Source organism: Chaetodon auriga, chromosome 7 (assembly GCF_051107435.1).
Source record: "Chaetodon auriga isolate fChaAug3 chromosome 7, fChaAug3.hap1, whole genome shotgun sequence".
Taxonomy (NCBI): Eukaryota; Metazoa; Chordata; class Actinopteri; order Chaetodontiformes; family Chaetodontidae; genus Chaetodon; species Chaetodon auriga.
Window position 1 is genome coordinate 22,667,711 of NC_135080.1, and position 18,214 is coordinate 22,685,924.

The following is an 18,214-nucleotide window of genomic DNA, read 5'->3' on the forward strand; positions in this document are numbered from 1 at the left end:
TGGAGCCTGTTTTGGGAACACACTCCTCCCTTTCAGTCACACACAAATGAAATTATGTGCAGCGTCTGACTCAGGCTGGTCCTGCTGGAGCTAATGTGATGCTGTTGTTTGGGCCTGGGACTGAGCTGTTAATCAGGTAGGTGTGTTTTTCAGCTGAGACTATGCCCTCATTCATCTGGCATCTTTTTGTTAGTTTAAGCTTTAGTTGGCAAAATGTACATGTGGCTGTCTGCCTCACTTCATGTCACAGCTGTGTCCGAGGTGCAGAATGCACTTTGGTGGTGGGTCTTTTCTTCACTCTCCAGTCTTCTGGATGGAGGAATGAGGCAGCAGCAGGCTGTCATCTTTCACTATCTGCTCCATTGAGCTAATGGTGTGCCAGAAGTCCTCACAGGCAGCAGCTGAGCAGGTCAACGCCACCATCTGCTGGCTGGAAATCTACTTACATCTAGCTTTTCTACATCAAATGCATCAGTCAACTGTACCGTGTTCTCAACTTCTTCAGCACAGTATTCTCGCCTTCAAAACCTTGCTCGCCATTTGAATTTCACACAGCCTATTTTACAGGATGGGATCTTTCGGCCCCTCTGTGTGACCAGGCCGTCATCTTTCCTTGATGTCTGCCTGCTCCAAGTTTTGAGGAAATAATGAACTGTGGAGTAGCACCTAAACCACACTCACAGCATGTGAGAGGTTGCACTAAAATTTGAGGATGAGCATGTTAATAACTGAATTTGATGTGACTTTAATTTATATAATAACAAGAAAGGATCACATGACTGTCTGTCTGTGTGTGTGTGAGTGTGTGTGTGTGTGTGAAAGGAGTTGCTGGACTGTAGTGATGAAGCCTCATTTATCACTCACCTGTGTAGTTCCCTGAGTCTCTAAGGAGCTTTAAAGCAACCTTCAGCTCCTTAGTTTGGTTTCACGTCTTGTAACTTGACTGTTTTGACCTAAATTGCTCTTGTACAATTTCTATTTTGTCTATTCTTATTTTCTATATTCAAAATGTAATCTTAGTACATTTCTTTATTTACCTGTACTTACTGTCTCTCTGCTGCTGTTACACCTGAACTTGCCCCCAGGGGATCAATAAAAGATTATCTTCTCTTGTGTTTACAGCCTCTGCCCCCAAATGGTCAAATCATTTAATGCAGGTTTGAAGACTTGTATCGTTTGCAGTTCTTCTACCAGATTACTGAGAAGAATAAAACATGTTTGAAATGTCGCTTTTAATATTATGTGTGGAAATATTTATACCATGAGCTTGTTAATAACCATATCTGATGGTACAGTTGAAAATAAAAGCAGTGAAACCCATTTTACGGCTCAGTTGGACATATTTGTGCTTACACACTTCAGCTCTGTGTGAAAGCATCATGACATGCACAGAATGTGAGACAGTGAGCTGTGAACTTGAGAATTTCACTGGTTTGTCAAGTTTCATTAGAGGATCACGCCAAAGCAGCTACTGTGTATCAAACACTAACAGACTTAAACTCTCAGTAAGATTTCCTGACACTCGAATACACTTGCACTCTTTCAATTTTATTAGCTTTTTGTTTTACAAAAACAAGTATGAGAGAATGCATAGACCGAGCCGCACTCACAGCGGGCTCATCGGTGACAACATGGGAAAAAACAAGGGGCTTCAGGAGAAGGCAACAATTTATTTAAAAAGATAAAAACAACACTGTTTGCAGCTAGTCTGAAGGCATACACACTCCTACAGTCTCTTACACACAGGACACGACTGAATGACAGGCGGCTGTCACTGAAGCAAGCACACACAAAACACATACACGCACTTACTGGCACACAATGCAAACGTGTGGGTGCAAAAGAATAACCGTGGGATGCAGGGAATAATGCATCATATGATACAAGTGAACACGATGCATATAACCGTACAGTTAAAGGGTCATTTCACCCTGCCCCCCCCCCAAAAAAGAAAAATCTTTTGTGAATTAGTTTGAACTGACCCTTTAATGAGATAAGTACAATCAACTCACACTACATGCGTAGACCGTCGTCTGTCCTGTTTTAGACCCATTGTGAGCGCAGCAGCACCACGATACACAAACCTGCCTCTCACTACTGCATCAAGAGTGTGTGTTGATGGTACTGTGTGTCAGCATTAATACATCTCTGAGAGGGTCTGAGGCTAATCTAATGCATCCTTCATGTGTGCTGTAAAACTCAAAAGTGTTCACAGTGAGGATCACGTCAGTAATTCCAGTGGAGAGCAAGTATCTGGGGTCGTTTGGGGGCCGAGCACTGAAGCCGTTTCTGAAACCTCAAGTGAAATGGTGCTCAGAAAGCCAGCATAGTCGAGCTGCATATCATGCCCAGCACTGCCCTTCCCTTCCACCGGAGCCGGGCGTGCTTACTGCGGCACACGGCGCTGAAGTGTTTGAGTAAGCTGTCAGTGTGAGGGTAACGGCAGCATCTCATGCTGTTAAAGTGAGATGAGAATTGAGCAGTTTTTGTTGGTTTGCGGTGAAAATGCACACACTTATCAACAGGCTGGTTCGTGTGTCACGTGATTACAGAAGTTACCTCTATTGTTACTGGGAGCAATGAGGTGATGACAAACAACCGTTTTTGTCTTTTGTACTGTTTGAAACATGACATGGTAAAATGGAAAAACTGTATCCAAAGCAGAGAGCAAGTACCTTTCCGTTCCACGAGAAGGACATCCAACGGCACATTAAACACTGACAAACTAAAAAGCGGTTTTCGTTTTTTAACCTGGCTGAAATGCAGTTATTTGTTTTCTCGAACAACAACAAGGGAAGGGAATCAACAAAATAACTCCTCTGTGTGTGTGTGTGTGTGTGTGTGTGTGTGTGCGTGTTATACTGGTCTACATTTTTAATTAATGTGCGCTTATGAAGAGCATATTCCTGGCCACTTCCTCCACACACCGGCTGAACTGTACAAGTTTCCAGAGTAAACTCGAGAGGATTGTCCTCGCCTGTAAAACCAGCCTGGATTCTCCAACTGACGAAAAGACAAAATGTGACAAAGATTCTAGAGAGACACTGAAAGGTGCTATAAGAACGACACCGTTGTTTGAGAACAGGTAACAGCTAACAGGCAAATCCCCTCCCTGCTAAAGAAAATGCACTACATGTTTGCATTTTGCCTTAACTGGGCAGACAAATGCAACACAATCACGTTATGTAGGTATTTCATATATCTATCAATATTACCATTTGTTAAAATTTGTTAATGATACTTTTTTTTTTTTTTCAATTCACAACATCGGTCAGTGTTTTACTTCCCTGCCTTTAGTGAAGTTATTCCTCCAGGTTATTTACATTCCAGTAGTTAGACTGGTGGATTATATTCTGGTTTAGTTCGGGGATTTTTTAAGCTCCATTTAACCTTAGTGATTACTCCTCCTCCACACACGGCGAGCGCAAACATGGGCAGGTTCAGAGATCGATGTCGTTATCTAGACTTGGCTTGTATGAAGCTGGCAGATATCCATCATGTAGGTAGTGTAAAGAGCTGCAAACGCATGTAAATTCCTGCACTGTGAGGACATCACGGCCAGCATTCCAAATGCTTTTAGGTGTTCATGATATGTAAAAGGTTCACTAAGGGCGCCTCAAATCACACAGTACCAGTGTACAACTCTACATTTCTCCACCCTTTGTTGTGACAGGTCAACCAGAGCTCCGCCTCCTCCTGCAGCCATTGTGCATCTTCGTCCACGTCGCATTTTCACACAAGGCACGTCTCCCACTCCCCTCCCTCCGCATCCTCCTCTGTTTATCCTGCCCCAACAAGCCTCAAGCACTGATTAACTCTCACTGACTTGAGAACCCTCGTCAGACACTTGAGCTCACTACTGATCTGCCATCTTGGTATTCTGGTCCTCTAGTGGCACTCTGAGGGATGCAGGGAATACTGCACGATACTAATACAATATTTCAAAAACAATCATCAGCATGACAGCAAAGCCTGCTGATGGAGGGGGTCTTATATCCTCTAGGTAGCAAGGATTGGAATTACTGTACTTATTATTAGTATTGTTAGAGGCAGAATATAGTATAACTCAGGTTCTCTCTTGAGCACTCTGAATCTGAGCTTCCAGAGGCGACGCATGTAACCGAAGGGAGAAAAGGATGGAATTAAAATGAAAATAGGGCAACCATTTCTTTGTCAGTGCTAAACCCAGATCCCCAAACCATTGTGAGGAACTTTTTGATCCTCCTCCCTGTGCCAGACCCTTTGGTTATTAAACAAAACGGCCAACTTATTTTTAACAGCCACTCGCATCACTGTGACAGAGGTCATCGTGCTGTCTCTGTCCTCTTCTGGTGAGCAAGTTGCTGTGCTAGCTGGTGTGCAGTTGCTCTCATTCTCTTTTCTCCATCTCCGAACAGGGGTGGGGTTACATACACCGTCTAAGTGAGGGGAAGACTTTAACCGTTCAGGAGGTAGACGACCAGCTCGTAGGTGCACATCATGATGGCGGTGTTGGGGATCTGTCGCACCAGGTGGGTGGTGAGGCCGCGGTACAGGGCGCGGTAGCCCTCCTCTTTGGGCACTGTTCTTAGAGTCTGGAAGAAGGAGTTATACTTAGTGCCCTCCTCACGTAGCCTGGTGCGGATCACTTCTGCAAAGTGAAGAAGAAAAGGGCGGATTTAGGGAGAGGAGCCAATAACCAAGCCAATATTAGTCAACTGATAACCACACCTACCATGAGGATAAGCGATAGATGTGGCACAGGTCTTGGAGGTGGCAGCAGCAAGCATCATCCCCACGAAATCTGAAGCATCTTTGGACGTCTCCTCCTCATCGTCCATGTTCTGCGGTGCCTTGGCCTCCAAGAGGCGCCGTTTGATGTTTTCATAGATCACAAAGTGGATCACAGTCTCTGAGATACCGGCGTAGGATGCCGACATGCCCCTGTAGAAGCCTCGCAGGCCATCTGTCCGATATACCCGCCGCACGCACTCAAATGCACTCATCCTCCGCTCGCCTCGATTCCTGAGGAAAGACAGGAAAGATTACCTGAAAACATGATGCCTCCGACCATTTTGGCACACAAACACATCAGAGGGCTTATGACAGTAGATCAGCTGTGAAACCTGTAAAGCTCACATCCTAGTGATGTTCTCATACTTACCTAGCATCCAGTTGCAGACGGGTCTTTATGAGCCATATTGGATTGGTTGCTGTGATGGCTGTAAAACCTGTGGAGGAAAAAAAAAAACGACAGAATTACATTTTGATCAAAATCTAAAAATACTACTGTCAAGCTGCCAGTGGTAACAAGCTGTCCACACACTAACACTTCATGTTAACACTTAATGATCTTTAAGCTGCATTCATGTTGCATGTAGAGTTATGCAAAAAACATTCTTTCAATAACATGAAATGTGGAGTCACAAAGGCAGCTTAGAGAGAAAGCTGGCCCCTCTACACTACGTGTGCTCGAAGGGGAGCAACTGAATGCAAACAACTGTAAGAAACCTGCATGGTGATGAAGTAGAGGACAGACAGGCAGGCACAGAGAGAAAGAGAAGAACCAGATATAGAGAGATGCACAGATCTGTGGTGAGTACTCACGCAGACCCAAGTAACTCCTCACAGATGCAGCTAGAGACCCCTGGTGGTGTGGGGGTCTCATGCCCTTGCGAGAGGAGAGCTATGGTAGAGTTAAAGCCTAAAACAGACACAGGCTTGTGTGTAGCAAATTGACCGGCATGCAACCATTTTACTTCCCATTCCCCCACGATCCCACAGGATTTAACCGCCATATCCCAACCTCATGTGAAATGATGATCCCTCACCAAGACAGCAGAAGAGACAGAATACAGCGGACATCTCTTTAATTAAAAAAAGGAGAAAAACATTAACTGCTATGTCGCCTGCTAGAAGTGACAAACACAGGCTTGCATGCAAATGACAGCCTGACCAATAGTGGAGTCTCTGTACATCCATTGTTAGCCATGGCTGAAGCCAGCCCTAACCTCTGCTGTAGGTGTCATGTACCACTGCACAGACGAGATTAAGCGCTGCACCGTCGACACCTCATCACTTGCCAGTACAGCTCAGTCAGGTCTCATATTGCAGAATATGTGGACTGCCACTGGGGACATATATACTGACGAATGCTGACCTTGACAGGGTTGTTGAAAGGTATGAGTCATGGTGTGCTAAAAGTGGCACCATGGTGAACTTGTCAGATTCACCCATATGCTGTATACACAGACACACTGACCCACACTGCCATGGTCCACCACCCCAAGCTGGATCACAGTAACATGAGAGCAGATAATCCACCCTCGACACACAAAGCATCAGAGAATAACGAAACAGTGTTTAATTCTGGCCTTTTAACACGTTACAATTCTAATTAAGCTGTTTAAAGGTTGCTGAGTTGGCTGTACATTTGGGCGAAAGGTGAGGCAAACAGGATAAGCAGCTTGTTTCTCAATACACAGGGTCCTCATGGAGGGCTGGTGTACTTGGTTTGTCTCATTTTGACAAGTCCTTTGAATCTAACACAACACGAACTGGTTCTACCACTGGTTCTCCAGAGCTCAATGTAGCAGCAAAAGGTTACAGCAAGCTACAGGAAATACATCACATAGGCCTGATTCTATACGTAACACCACTGTTCACCTCAGCTTACCAGCATTGAACCAGACGAGGTCCTTTTACTCAGCATTTCTGACAAGCATGACGGAAATGTTCACTGGTTTGTGGCATGTTAAAAAGCCTCACATGGCAGTCAATGTCCACCTGTTGCCCCACATATATAGTTACCTGCCATTCCAGCCGACACCATGTGTACCTGTGTGGAGTCAGGTTCCAACACACCGTTCAGTTTCTCTTTGGCAGTGGAGTAAGCAGCAAAGTAGATTGCTCTGTTGGAAGTAAAAGACAAAAATGGTTAAGTATAGGCCGGTACGAGGCAGAACAAGTTATATATGCCGTGTTTTTGTGTTTTAGTGTACAGATAATTAGTCCCAGGCAACTATGTGCCTCCAGCAGCAGTGTAGCTTATTAATTACATTACAAGTAAACTGTCCTCATGTCAGGTTCAGCTTAATGAGCTTTAAAAATTCATTAAATGTAAAGCCGAGAGCAGAACCAACAGGCTCGGCAAATCACCCAGTTAGACAAAGTGGCTATTCAGTAAAAAAAAAAGCACATGTCTTCTCTTGTTTTCACTAATTAAAAAGGTCAGACTGATCATGTTCATACTCGTGTCTAAATGCAAGTGTGTTTTTCCTTGTAGCAGCACACTGTGCAGTCTGGTTCATTTGTACACTCGTTTGTTAAATGTGCTTAGTCAGGCTGTTAATGATGCTTGAAGCTCATCTGTCACATTATAAGACAGTGTTTGCTTGTGCTGTGGTCTTTAAATGTGCGTCACAGCACAGGAGGCCTTGTTGCCTTCACCTCCACTGCCCACTGCATCAGCGTTCATGCACGCCTGACACTAACAAAACACTCTGCATATGCTTAGCACTGGCACCTGCTCGCTGCAGCATTAGCCGCTACTCACTGCCATTAGCCCCTGCTTTGCTCCTATCATTACCACTAAGTGCTAATTAATGAACGCGATTGTTAGAAGTTATGACCTAACTGCTGTCAGCAACTGTATCTCCACTTATTCCAAGACGTGGAATAAGTGGTGCTGCCATGTTTTGAGCTACATCCAGACTAATATGTTTACATTTTGAAATGCATAACTTTTGGTACGTTTACACCTGATGTCCCCACTACTCCACACACTGACACTACTGTTTTAAAATCACTTGGCTTTAGGAAACAATGCTGACCCTGTCTAGGTTGAAAACTCTGCCTGTATGCAGTAGAAACAGAGACTTTTGGAAATGATAACACACAGTCACAACATGTCCTTCCATGATCTCTATCATATGACCCTTTTCCGGAGGGAATCAAACATTAGCCTGTATGCACCTGTGAGCGCTGTCTTGAATTAACTAGCAGTTAGCTAGCAGTTGTTTTATCATGACTACCTACGCGCACCAAATACTGGCCCAAGCATACCCAGTGCATGTGAATGGTCATGTGATAGGTATTTTCAGGCATGTTAGGTTGAGCAGACATTATTTTGAATATGTGCTAACACTTCTGTGGATGGAGAGCATTTTCGTTTTAAAACTTATTATTACAGATGCAGCCTGCACAGAAACTGCTAAGAAAGCCATAAAGGTGAACAGGACCTAAATGACCATGTATCCCTAATGCTTCTTTGTCACCAAGCAACCTCAAGGAACCCTGTGATGGTTACATAAGACCACTGCTCCCACAGCCATGTCTCCTCAACAAACATGCATCCACAACTCGCCTAGAAACTGTTGAACCGATATGTGCACCCATCAAATGTGACGGGATCAGCACATTTGCTGAGTAAGAACACCTGATGATGTTTAGTTCTGTCCTCAGTGTAAAGAACACAAGCTTCAGGTGTAATTGATAACATTAATGATGGCTGAGTTAAAGTGTCCCACACTAAGTCGTGTCAGCCAGAGAGCATGCATGATACCAGGACCCCAGACATCACTCACCTTAATGAAAACAGCCATAGTTAATGTTACTGAGTGCAGCTGGCTTTTCCGGTTATAACATGTTGAAATGTTTGCGGAGGAAAAGGTCTTTTCCCAGCAGCCACCAGTGAATTTGTTTAGCTACTCAGTGGTGGTAAAGGAGGTGGGGTGGGGGATATCACATGCTGCTGTCAAAGCCTGCTTTCCTGCTAAATGTTACAAATGTCAACACGCTGATATTCAATAGTTAACACACGCGCTGAAACGGTAATTGTAGGCATGTTAACATAATGTTAGCATTCAGAGGCACAGCTGTGGCTCAAACACAGCTGAGGCTGACAAAAGGCCGATGAAAGTCGAAGCCAAGGCTGACAATGTAAAGCTGATCCTTGACCTGAAAACCTAATGACAGGCCTGAAGCCTTTCATTCTTGTTTTGGGAATTTTTAATGGAAAATTGCGGATTCATTTTAATCATTTTCAGTCAACTGACTAATCAGTGGTAAAACTATTTATATTCAGTTCTAAATGCTAAATCCAGAGAAGCAAGTAACAAATAATCTCTTCACCTGAAGACAGCACTAACAGTTTCATACACACTGAAGAATATGATGAAGATGAGAAGAGATGTGACAGGAGACAGCTTACCTAGAAGGTGCCACACCCACCAAGTTTGGCCCCAAGCCCCTGAACAGAGAGCGGGGTCCTTCTTTCTCCAATATCAACCTGAAAGGAAACACACAGACACACATACACAAAAATGTACATTATGACTCTACCAGCAAGACAATATGCTGTGTGGATCACCATGTTGTTAGCTCTCATGCAAGCACATGAGGACACATATGCATCTGCACACAGCTCACGTACGTTCAAAGCCTTAAAGCTAACAGTGATCTCAGGACAGACAAACTGTCAGTAACCAGTCGTCAGCTGTCTTGCAACACTTTTATTGTGGCGTGCATCGAGCACTGCAGGGTCGGGGGGGCCAACAGCTTGGCTTCAGAATTCAATATTAATACTATGTTAAATAAAATAAAGACTTTCATAATAACTTAGAAGAGGTCTGTTAGCCAATTAAAACTAGATACAGGTAATACATATGGCACAGTCGAGCCTTGCATAACAACGGGTAAACCAGTTTACAAGGAACAGGGAATGGTTGTCCAGTTCAACCAGTTGCAACATGCCAAGCTCCACATTTTTGTTTTCAAAAGCACGTGAGCTGCTTTACAAAAGAGCTACCCGAGAGCCAAAACAACATTACATATCTTCAGCTCCTCATTTACCGGGCTTTGCGTATAGCTTTTTACTGTTTGTGTCATGTCTAAATTTTGGTGTTCCTCTTCAGGCTTAGTGGGCCGAGGCTGGCCGGATGAACATTATGAAAATTTCCAGTGGCACCCTATCCAGCAATGCTTGCGACATGTCAACAGGGTAAGGTGACTGGTTGCAAGCTGCATGTTCTTAAGTCTATTAACTCGACTCCATATTTACTTTCTGGTTAGAAAAAGGAAATAAAGGACTTATTTAGGATTATAACGCTAGCCTACAGAACAAAGTTTCTACTGCCGTGAGGACTGGCACTTCATTTACATGTGGCTTAGTTGAGTGAGTTGAAGTGGACTGGTGCCATCAAACACACTTTTTCCAGACGCTCTGAGCAGCCAGGACATGACCTCTTTAGAAGAGACCAGGCCATTCTCTTCCTCCTGGAGCAGATCTAATTTCCTTCAACATCACGACTGGCAATCTACCAAAATCAGAGAGGTACTTGATGAAGTAGACGTAAAATAAGATAAGGTCTGTTACAACAGACACACAAGATGCTTGGGGAATCAAAAATGGACGAAAATCTCACAAGATAAAGAAATAATAATAGTTGGACTTGTAATCAAATTTCCTGCTTGGCTAAAGTGACTGATTTGTGCTCCATGTACAGTTTTCCCAAAGCTGGGTTTCAGGGAGTAGTTGGCCTTGCCATCTGGGACATCAGCCAGATCAAACAACAACAGCAACAACTTGGTGCTTACTGTGGACAGAACCGGGGCTCTGCAGGCAAACGTCTCTGTGAGAGCAGGGGGAGGGACTGTCTGCTACATACATGAACAGCCCCACTCAAACTAAAACCAGGAGCTATCAGTTTTCACTGAGGTAATATTCTATATAATCTACACAAAAGAAGAAACTAGCAGCTGACCTTAGAGGATTGTTAAATATGATTTTGGTGTAGTTTATGGTCATGAGTGCTGCCTCTCCTCTGTCTTTCTATCCTGTAGTCTGTAGTCTAACTTGTCGTGTAAAATTGCACTGAATCTTATGGACTTTCTGGCTGAGATGGCTCCCAAACCAGCACCTCCTCCCTCTACCAGTGGTAACTGCCAGGCAGTGAATCCACATCTGCAGTAAGAGGGAGGATGAATGAGTGAGTCAGTGACTGATCTGTGTGTGCTACGCTCTGCCTAAACATCCCATCCCTACATGAAAGACATGGCAGTCTAACAGATCAATGTTGTTGAGTACCCACTTGAGAAAATGCAGGGGGCCTGGCGGGGACACGCGGGCCACACTGGCCCCATTGACAGTGCTGAGCTGAACCTCAGACACGTAGAGGGTGAGGGAGGAGGACTGCAGACGGGTCTTCACGACTTCCAGTGGACAAGTCAATATGGCTCCGACCGTGCCCCCACATCTGGCAGAAAGACAGAGAAGGAAAATGTGGAGGTGACGCAGCGAGCCATCACCAGTCTCAGCTGACAGACCAAGACTGAAACTGAATGTCCTTTCCCGATGTCAGCAACAGTCGGGATGGTTGTAGGTGTGCAAAGCGTTAATTTTCTTACATTAATAAATTAGCTGGTGACTTGGTCATGGGAATTCTAACGATCCCTGGCATGCAGACAACAAATGGCACAGTGTGGGAACAGAGAGCCAGTCAGGAATGCTTTGTGTTTTAGGGAACCAAATTCCAAACTCACCACATTCCAAACTCACTGCTGTATGCATTTTCATATAAGAATGAACTAAACAGAAATCACATGACTTTGGAAAATACTTAAGCAAAATTGAGAGTAGGGGCCTACCATTAGAACCATGCAGCTGAGAGAGAAATGAATGCTTGTAGAGATGTTACGTTTCTCATTTAGGTGCCCCATTTATCAAACACTACATTTTGACAACTGCGAATCGAAAGTCTTTTTCACAAAACTAGTATTAGTAACAGCCAAGATCTTAAGTATAATTCAACATCATGTGCAAACAATGTGCATCATCCAGGGCATCAGAGGGAAAGCTGATCAGGTAAAAACTGTAAGGAAGACTGAGAAGAGAGAACACAAAAACATCTGCACACTGAACCTGACCTGACTGTATTGGGGATGGCGGGACCAGACAAGAGGACATCAAAAGCAAGAGTGACAGCAGTTATATTTAGTTAAGGTTAATTTTCAATCAGCACCACAGCAGAGATGGAACGTCCTGCCAACACGGTTTTTGGCAGAGCCTCATCGCTGTCAGATGGCTACTGTGCAAACCAAAGAAAAAGCAAAACATTGACATAGGAATATCACGCATGGATGGCGAGTCACATTTGATCTCACTGGGATCAAATGTGACTGTTTATATTTAGACTCATACAAGTAGAAGCACACTTAATTTTACAAGGAAAGGATCACAGTAAACTCTATGTCTCATTACATGGAGAGTCTGCTGGAGGGAGGATGAAATGATTCGGTATAATTTCATTTTGCTACGGGTCTGTCAAGACACTGCTGTCGCGTTGTTTCACCTAATTTCAGAGGTTGCACGCAGTTAAACAAGACTTGTGCCGTCTCAACCTTTCTATGACAGTTTCGCACTGCAAATTCGGATTTGAGGAAAATCCGTCCACCTTTAACAGACCAGTATGACAGAAAAGACTAGACTGCACTCCACTGTGAAACAATTTAACCTAGATGTTGCATCAGTCACATCCGAGCGTACCTGTTTGTCTGTGGTTTCCAAACGCTGTTCTGGGCGACCTTTAGTGGCAGTCTGCCCACGTTTGTTTTGATGCACGAACGCGATGGCCGACGCACACAACGACAGTAGGCTCACTTTTAACCCCGGCGGTTTCTTGAAATGTCGACTGCACACACATGTGGCTAATGTTAAGCTTCGTATTTCGTATAAAATGCCATAAGTGCTACGAAGACTCGCGATTAATAACTTAGAGAGCACGCATCCACAAGCCAGTCATTTCATTCATACACTGAAATGTCATTGTTACTTGTGACATTGAGCGTTAACTCCCCCGGGCTCACATGCATGGCTAAGATCTATTCACGTTAGCTGTCATCTGACACACTACCGCGGATCTTCACATTGACATTATATCACCAAATCCCAACACCATGAACGCACAAACACTAATACCCCATTATGTGTAGCCATACTGGCTAGCAGCGACAGTTAGCCCTGAGCTAGCTAGCTCAGCTCATGCACGTATACGACATTAGAACATACTCACCCTCCAGCAAACAGATGAACTAAGGTATCTCTTTGACTCATTATGTATCATATTCGGGAACCGTCCACGGGGTACCACACGGGGATAATTGGAGGGGACTTGAAGACACAGGGGGAAAACGACCCCGACCTATCCAGCAGATGATACTCAGTACGTCTGTGCAGTGGTGGAGGTCAGTTGCCTGGAAAAAACGAGGGTATGTAACCGCTAACTTAGCTAGCTCACGTTAGCTTCCAAAGCTAACGGGTTTCCGGTGGTAAAGGTCGATGTCAGGGCGACAGGTCTGCGTGTCCTTCTTTTGAAGCGGGATAATGCTTCACCATAGTGTGTGTGTCTTTAATATCGGTGAATAATTCCAGTCTTGCAGTAATAACAACAGATGCGGACACAACTCGGCCTTATTCACGTTGCTGTGCCTTGCCTTTCTGAAAGTCCTGTGGGTCAGATCGCAATGTTTATCGTCGAATGGGGAGCCGCAAAACAGAGGCGGTGATTGGCTGAGGCGTTCTGTAAACCCGCCCCATCACTACTCTTTCACGTGATAGCGCTTTTATTTTGAAAAGCAGATATCATCAGTCAGGATGCTGCGGGCCTGAGGTCGGAGAGAAGCCGAGCTGATGTAACACTGCAGTGACCGGACACACTTATTTCTAACTTTGCTTGGGCAGGTTACAGTAGACGTTTAGTCAAAATTAATCACACTGTGCTCACAGAACACGCAGTGGCCGAAGATATATAGCTACTGGAAGGTTGTGCAAGCTACATAACTACTCAATAATCTTGTTTAACACTCTTCAATAATACAGCAGGTGCCCTTTGCTCTCAAGATGACTGCATAGCTATGGTCCTCTTTAAGAGGATGTTTCACTCTTCATTCTGTGTTACATTACATTACAGTGTGGGTTAGCAAAGACCTATTAACATATTGATTAAAGAGATCATACACTACAGTGGGTGAAGGATCATCTCCTGTATTAAATTCTGCCCAGGAATCCCTGATTACCTGACTAATTTGCATTCCTATTAGGCTGTTTTTCGCTTGGTCATGGTGCCCCAAGCAGACTTGCGCAATTTCCCAGTAGTGTATAGTAGTTTGTATATGCTATGTAACCCATTTGCAGTTATAATGTCACATTTCTGTGTGCTCAGCGGTCTAGGTGGTACAAATATCTAAGCACTAAACTCTCCCATGGAACTATGTTATGTAACACCAGTGGACTTGGAAGGAATAGTGTTTTTAAAAGAAAGGGCCGTTTGTTACAGCCTGTAAATTGCCTCTAAGCTCATGTATGACACACATGATCTGATGAATATAAACACTGGGGAAAAAATGTTGTTACCCACAGACTGACTCAAGTGTACACAGAAAATGAGGTTTTCCAATTTGGGCAGGAGAATAAAATCCATACGCCACTTAATTTCATAATTGCAGATGCAATTTAAGCAGGCCAGATCATGTGCCACAGATTTTCACGTAATCATGTTACTGCCAGACTGTATGAAAGGCAAGAAAGGCACGAGAGTGTCTGCTGGGGTCAGCAACCCAGACTGGTTTTCCTATGGGTTCTTTGACAATACAAGGCTGCAGCAGTACTATCAAAGCATCTTTGTCTTCAATCAACATTAATGCACATGACATGGGTTGAGATATTTAACAGGATAAGCAGCAATTTTACCTGGTTGTTGCACTGGAGGAAAACTCAGGGAATCATTGAAGCTATTGGGATTCATCCCCTGACATCTGTGCGAAATATCATGGCAATCCATCCAATTGTTGTTGAGACATTTCACTATCAGCCAAAAAGGTCAACCTGCTTTGGTGCTAAAGGAGAAGACAGGATCATTAAAGTAAATTGGGTTCATCAATGTAAATGAGACATTTCACTCTGGAGCAAAGTGGTGGACTGACCAACCAACCAACCAACCAAACAGCCAGCAGACACTGCCATCCTCGAAGTGGCTAAATAACCTCTTGGTTGTGAGTGATAATCGGTCTGGCCTGGTATTCTCCAGATAGCATGCAAACGGATAATGATCCACTCTGGCCAATATCCTGTGCAGACTTCCTCTACCATCCACTGTACTACCACTGCTTTAATGATGCTAATGCACAGTAAGGTAGTTAAGCTGTTATTCTATCTGTGTGGGTACTTATTACCATCTTTTTGTGACCGGGCCTGCTCTCACAGCCAGGTTCTGCTCTTGCTTGTGTTTAGCATAGCAAACGGGATTTGTTGTGTCACTTCTACCAAAATCTTTTACCTGGTAGGGAGGTCATGTTCCCAAAAATCTGTCTATGCACCAGATACTTGTCAGATTAGTGTACAATCCCATGAAACTGAACGGTATAAACCAAAGCAAGCCAGGTGCAGGACTTACAACACAGCAAAATTGAGTTTGTTTTTATGAGAGAAATGGCAACATGAACTCTGGGTACAAGAGCCGGAGGTGTCTGTTTGTATTTTTGGTCTGCTTTGCCTGGTGTTTGCTTTGGCTGGCGATGCAGAGGCCAACATCTTGGTGTCTTCCACCCAGGTCTGTCTGGAAATAGTCAAATAAAACGTTAGTCTGAACTTTTCGAGCAAACACTCTTGGTTGGCCTCTGAGCACAAACAGGGTGAATGACAAAATTTAGCAGCCAAAGCATGTTTGGACCGTGTGGACATACTGTACTCGGGGTATGTTTGTCTGTTATTTTTAAGGTTTGGGAATGATTAACTTCATTGCTTTTGAATACCTAAAGCCAGACTACATACTGTTGAGCAATACAACATACGCTTTCTCGGTTCAATACACTCAGGAGTTTTGCTGCTACAGCCGTGCTTAGTCTGGTATGACCAGCATGTTATGGTGGATAATGTGAGCCATTGTTTGCAAGCTTCACCTAACTATTACAGCAGACAGCACTGGTTCACTTCACTGACTGTATGACTCTACTTCTACTTCTCTACTTATAGCATTTAGCATTATCTAATAATAGTCACTTTGAGTCTCAGTGGTTGCTGTTCAGAAAAGTTCTACAGTCTTCCTTTAAGTTTTTCTGCTTTTCAAGCTCGTTTCTGTATCTTTGATTCATCCCATGTTTATTCTAAGATCCTAGAATAAGAAAGACCAATTGTGTTGGCTTCAAAATAATAAACTTGTCATGAATATGTTGTAAACACAGCTGACAAGATTGTGTCTCTTTGAGTCAACAGAGGTTCCTGTTCCCTCTATATTAGGGAAATGTGTAGCTGTGTGGTGACCATATTAGGGTGCTCCCTTATAAAGACAATGATTTGGGGAATCCCTCACCGTGAAGTAATCCCTGGCAAGTTCTGTGTGTCCCAGTCGCCATGTTAGGAGGCTAATTTCTATACATCAAGGTATTTTTCAGCACTCGAAGACCCATAAAATCCCACACACAATGTACAGCACTTCGACAAAATGTGTCTATTTTGTTCTTGTGTTTCACTTCTAGTTACTGGCACCATGTGGCCTGTATGGTTAGAAATGTGGTTAGAGTTATCCCTCAGGTCTGAAAGTATGCACATGTATTCCCTCTGCAGAAGGGTGGTGACAGAAATGAGCAGAACACCTACTGGCCATTTTCCTCACCGTCTTGCTGAAGTCTTTGAGTCATTAGTTAATAATTATAAATCCTCTCAAGGAATTCTGTGTTAAGTTCACACCAATCTGGTTTCAGAGCCAAACACAGTACTGCCAGTGCTATTACTTTGGTTACAAATGATACTGTATCTGCTGTTGACAAAGGGAAATATCATGCTGCCCTCTTTGCAGGTTTTGATACTGTTGATCACGCTATGCACCTACAGAGGCTGTGTGAGGTTGGATTTAAGTCCTGTAAATGTTTTCAGGATGTCCTGTGTTTTGACAGCACGGTGTGATCATGCCATCATATGTCACTTGCTTATGAATCTGGTCCCATAGTTATTATTTGATCCGTTCAGGTGATTGGCTCGTGCTTGAAGACACACTGCTGCATACACTGTGAACTGTGTTCTCTTGTTGTTTGTTTGTCTTCTTGTTAATTATTGTGCGTGTATTCATTCTGTTTTTCCTATACTCTCAACGGAAATGAGGGCATGGCCTCGATTCAGTAAAGGTCAAATGAATAAATGAAAAAAGCATCTGTCACATGTGGTGGGTCAACACAGGATCAATGATCAACCATTCTTTGATCATCTCAGCTACTGACCCAGTACATTGCTGGTGAAAAATAACTCCCCTTCATACTAACTCTCTAACCAACAGTTGAGTGTTTATGCAGGTTATTTCCAAGTATGCATGCAAAAAGGATTATACAGCACTCAGCAGTCATAAGCACTTTCATTCTGAGGAGAAAGGATCAATGCTTCTTTCTGTACACACATGAAATCTATTAGGAAAACATAAGTTAATCTTTGACCATTTTTAGGGCACTGGGTTTATGTGTGTAACACGTGCCCATGGAGTTGCAGTCATTCCAGAGATACTCATGCTTTTCTCACATGTGCCCTGGCATCTGTTCTGTAGCCACCCGGGACCAATTTCCATTATCGTGGTTCTATCCTCACATTAAACTTGACCTTCTTTAGAAGTATAACATACAACATTTTGTGAACAGCACAAGCTCATCGCTGATATCTTGAAACTGAAATGTGACCTGTGCTGAGTTTCAAGGGGGAAATTTTAGGATTTGACTACAACAAACAAGAAAGCTTTAGTATAAGGTATGGCAGGCCACTGCTACTGCTGGAAATTATATGTTGTTGCAAAAGAGGAATATGTCTATCAGTTCATCCCACTGTACCTGGACCAGTACAAACTTTTTTTTGCATGTAATTACACTTTCAGCATGTAAAACAATGCTGTCACCATTTTATCAGTTGTCCCTGTCCCTTTTAACATTGTTCATTTTAATTTTACAAACTTAAATTCAAACATTTCCTCTCATCCCTTACTTAAAGCATCTTAACAGTGGTTTACAGTCCCCACATCAGTGTATGTAGCTTATCAAGCTTAGCATATCTGGCAGTGGATCAACGTAAATCACTTTTTTTTTTTTTTTTTTTTATTAACAAGTATTAACCTTTTACCACTCACTTTCTTTCCTGAAGGATGTTAGGACCAGGTAGACATGTTACATTCTTTTTGGTCATGTTTAAAAATAATATACTGCTATA

At 43.4% G+C, this 18,214-nt stretch overlaps 1 protein-coding gene across 1 annotated transcript; it reads right to left on the bottom strand.

The window, feature by feature from the left end:
• Positions 1–1,650: 1,650 nt before the first annotated feature.
• Positions 1,651–13,506, bottom strand: LOC143323114 (solute carrier family 25 member 36-A). Its single transcript, XM_076734747.1, has 7 exons — positions 13,050–13,506; positions 11,070–11,234; positions 9,191–9,268; positions 6,790–6,890; positions 5,144–5,210; positions 4,715–5,004; positions 1,651–4,630 (listed from the first exon to the last, which is right to left on the bottom strand). The coding sequence occupies exons 1-7, from the start codon at positions 13,088–13,090 to the stop codon at positions 4,437–4,439; spliced, it is 936 nt and encodes a 311-aa protein (XP_076590862.1). The 5' UTR covers positions 13,091–13,506; the 3' UTR covers positions 1,651–4,436.
• Between the last annotated feature and the right edge of the window lie 4,708 nt (positions 13,507–18,214).

Excerpts from the sequence above, each read along its gene's own strand:
- LOC143323114 (XM_076734747.1), bottom strand. The coding sequence starts at position 13,090 with ATGAGTCAAAGAGATACCTTAGTTCATCTGTTTGCTGGAGG. Across the intron at positions 5,211-6,789 it reads GGTGTCGGCTGGAATGGCAG|GTTTTACAGCCATCACAGCA; the intron begins GTAACTATATAT and ends TTTCCTCCACAG. Across the intron at positions 4,631-4,714 it reads ATCTATCGCTTATCCTCATG|AAGTGATCCGCACCAGGCTA; the intron begins GTAGGTGTGGTT and ends TTCACTTTGCAG.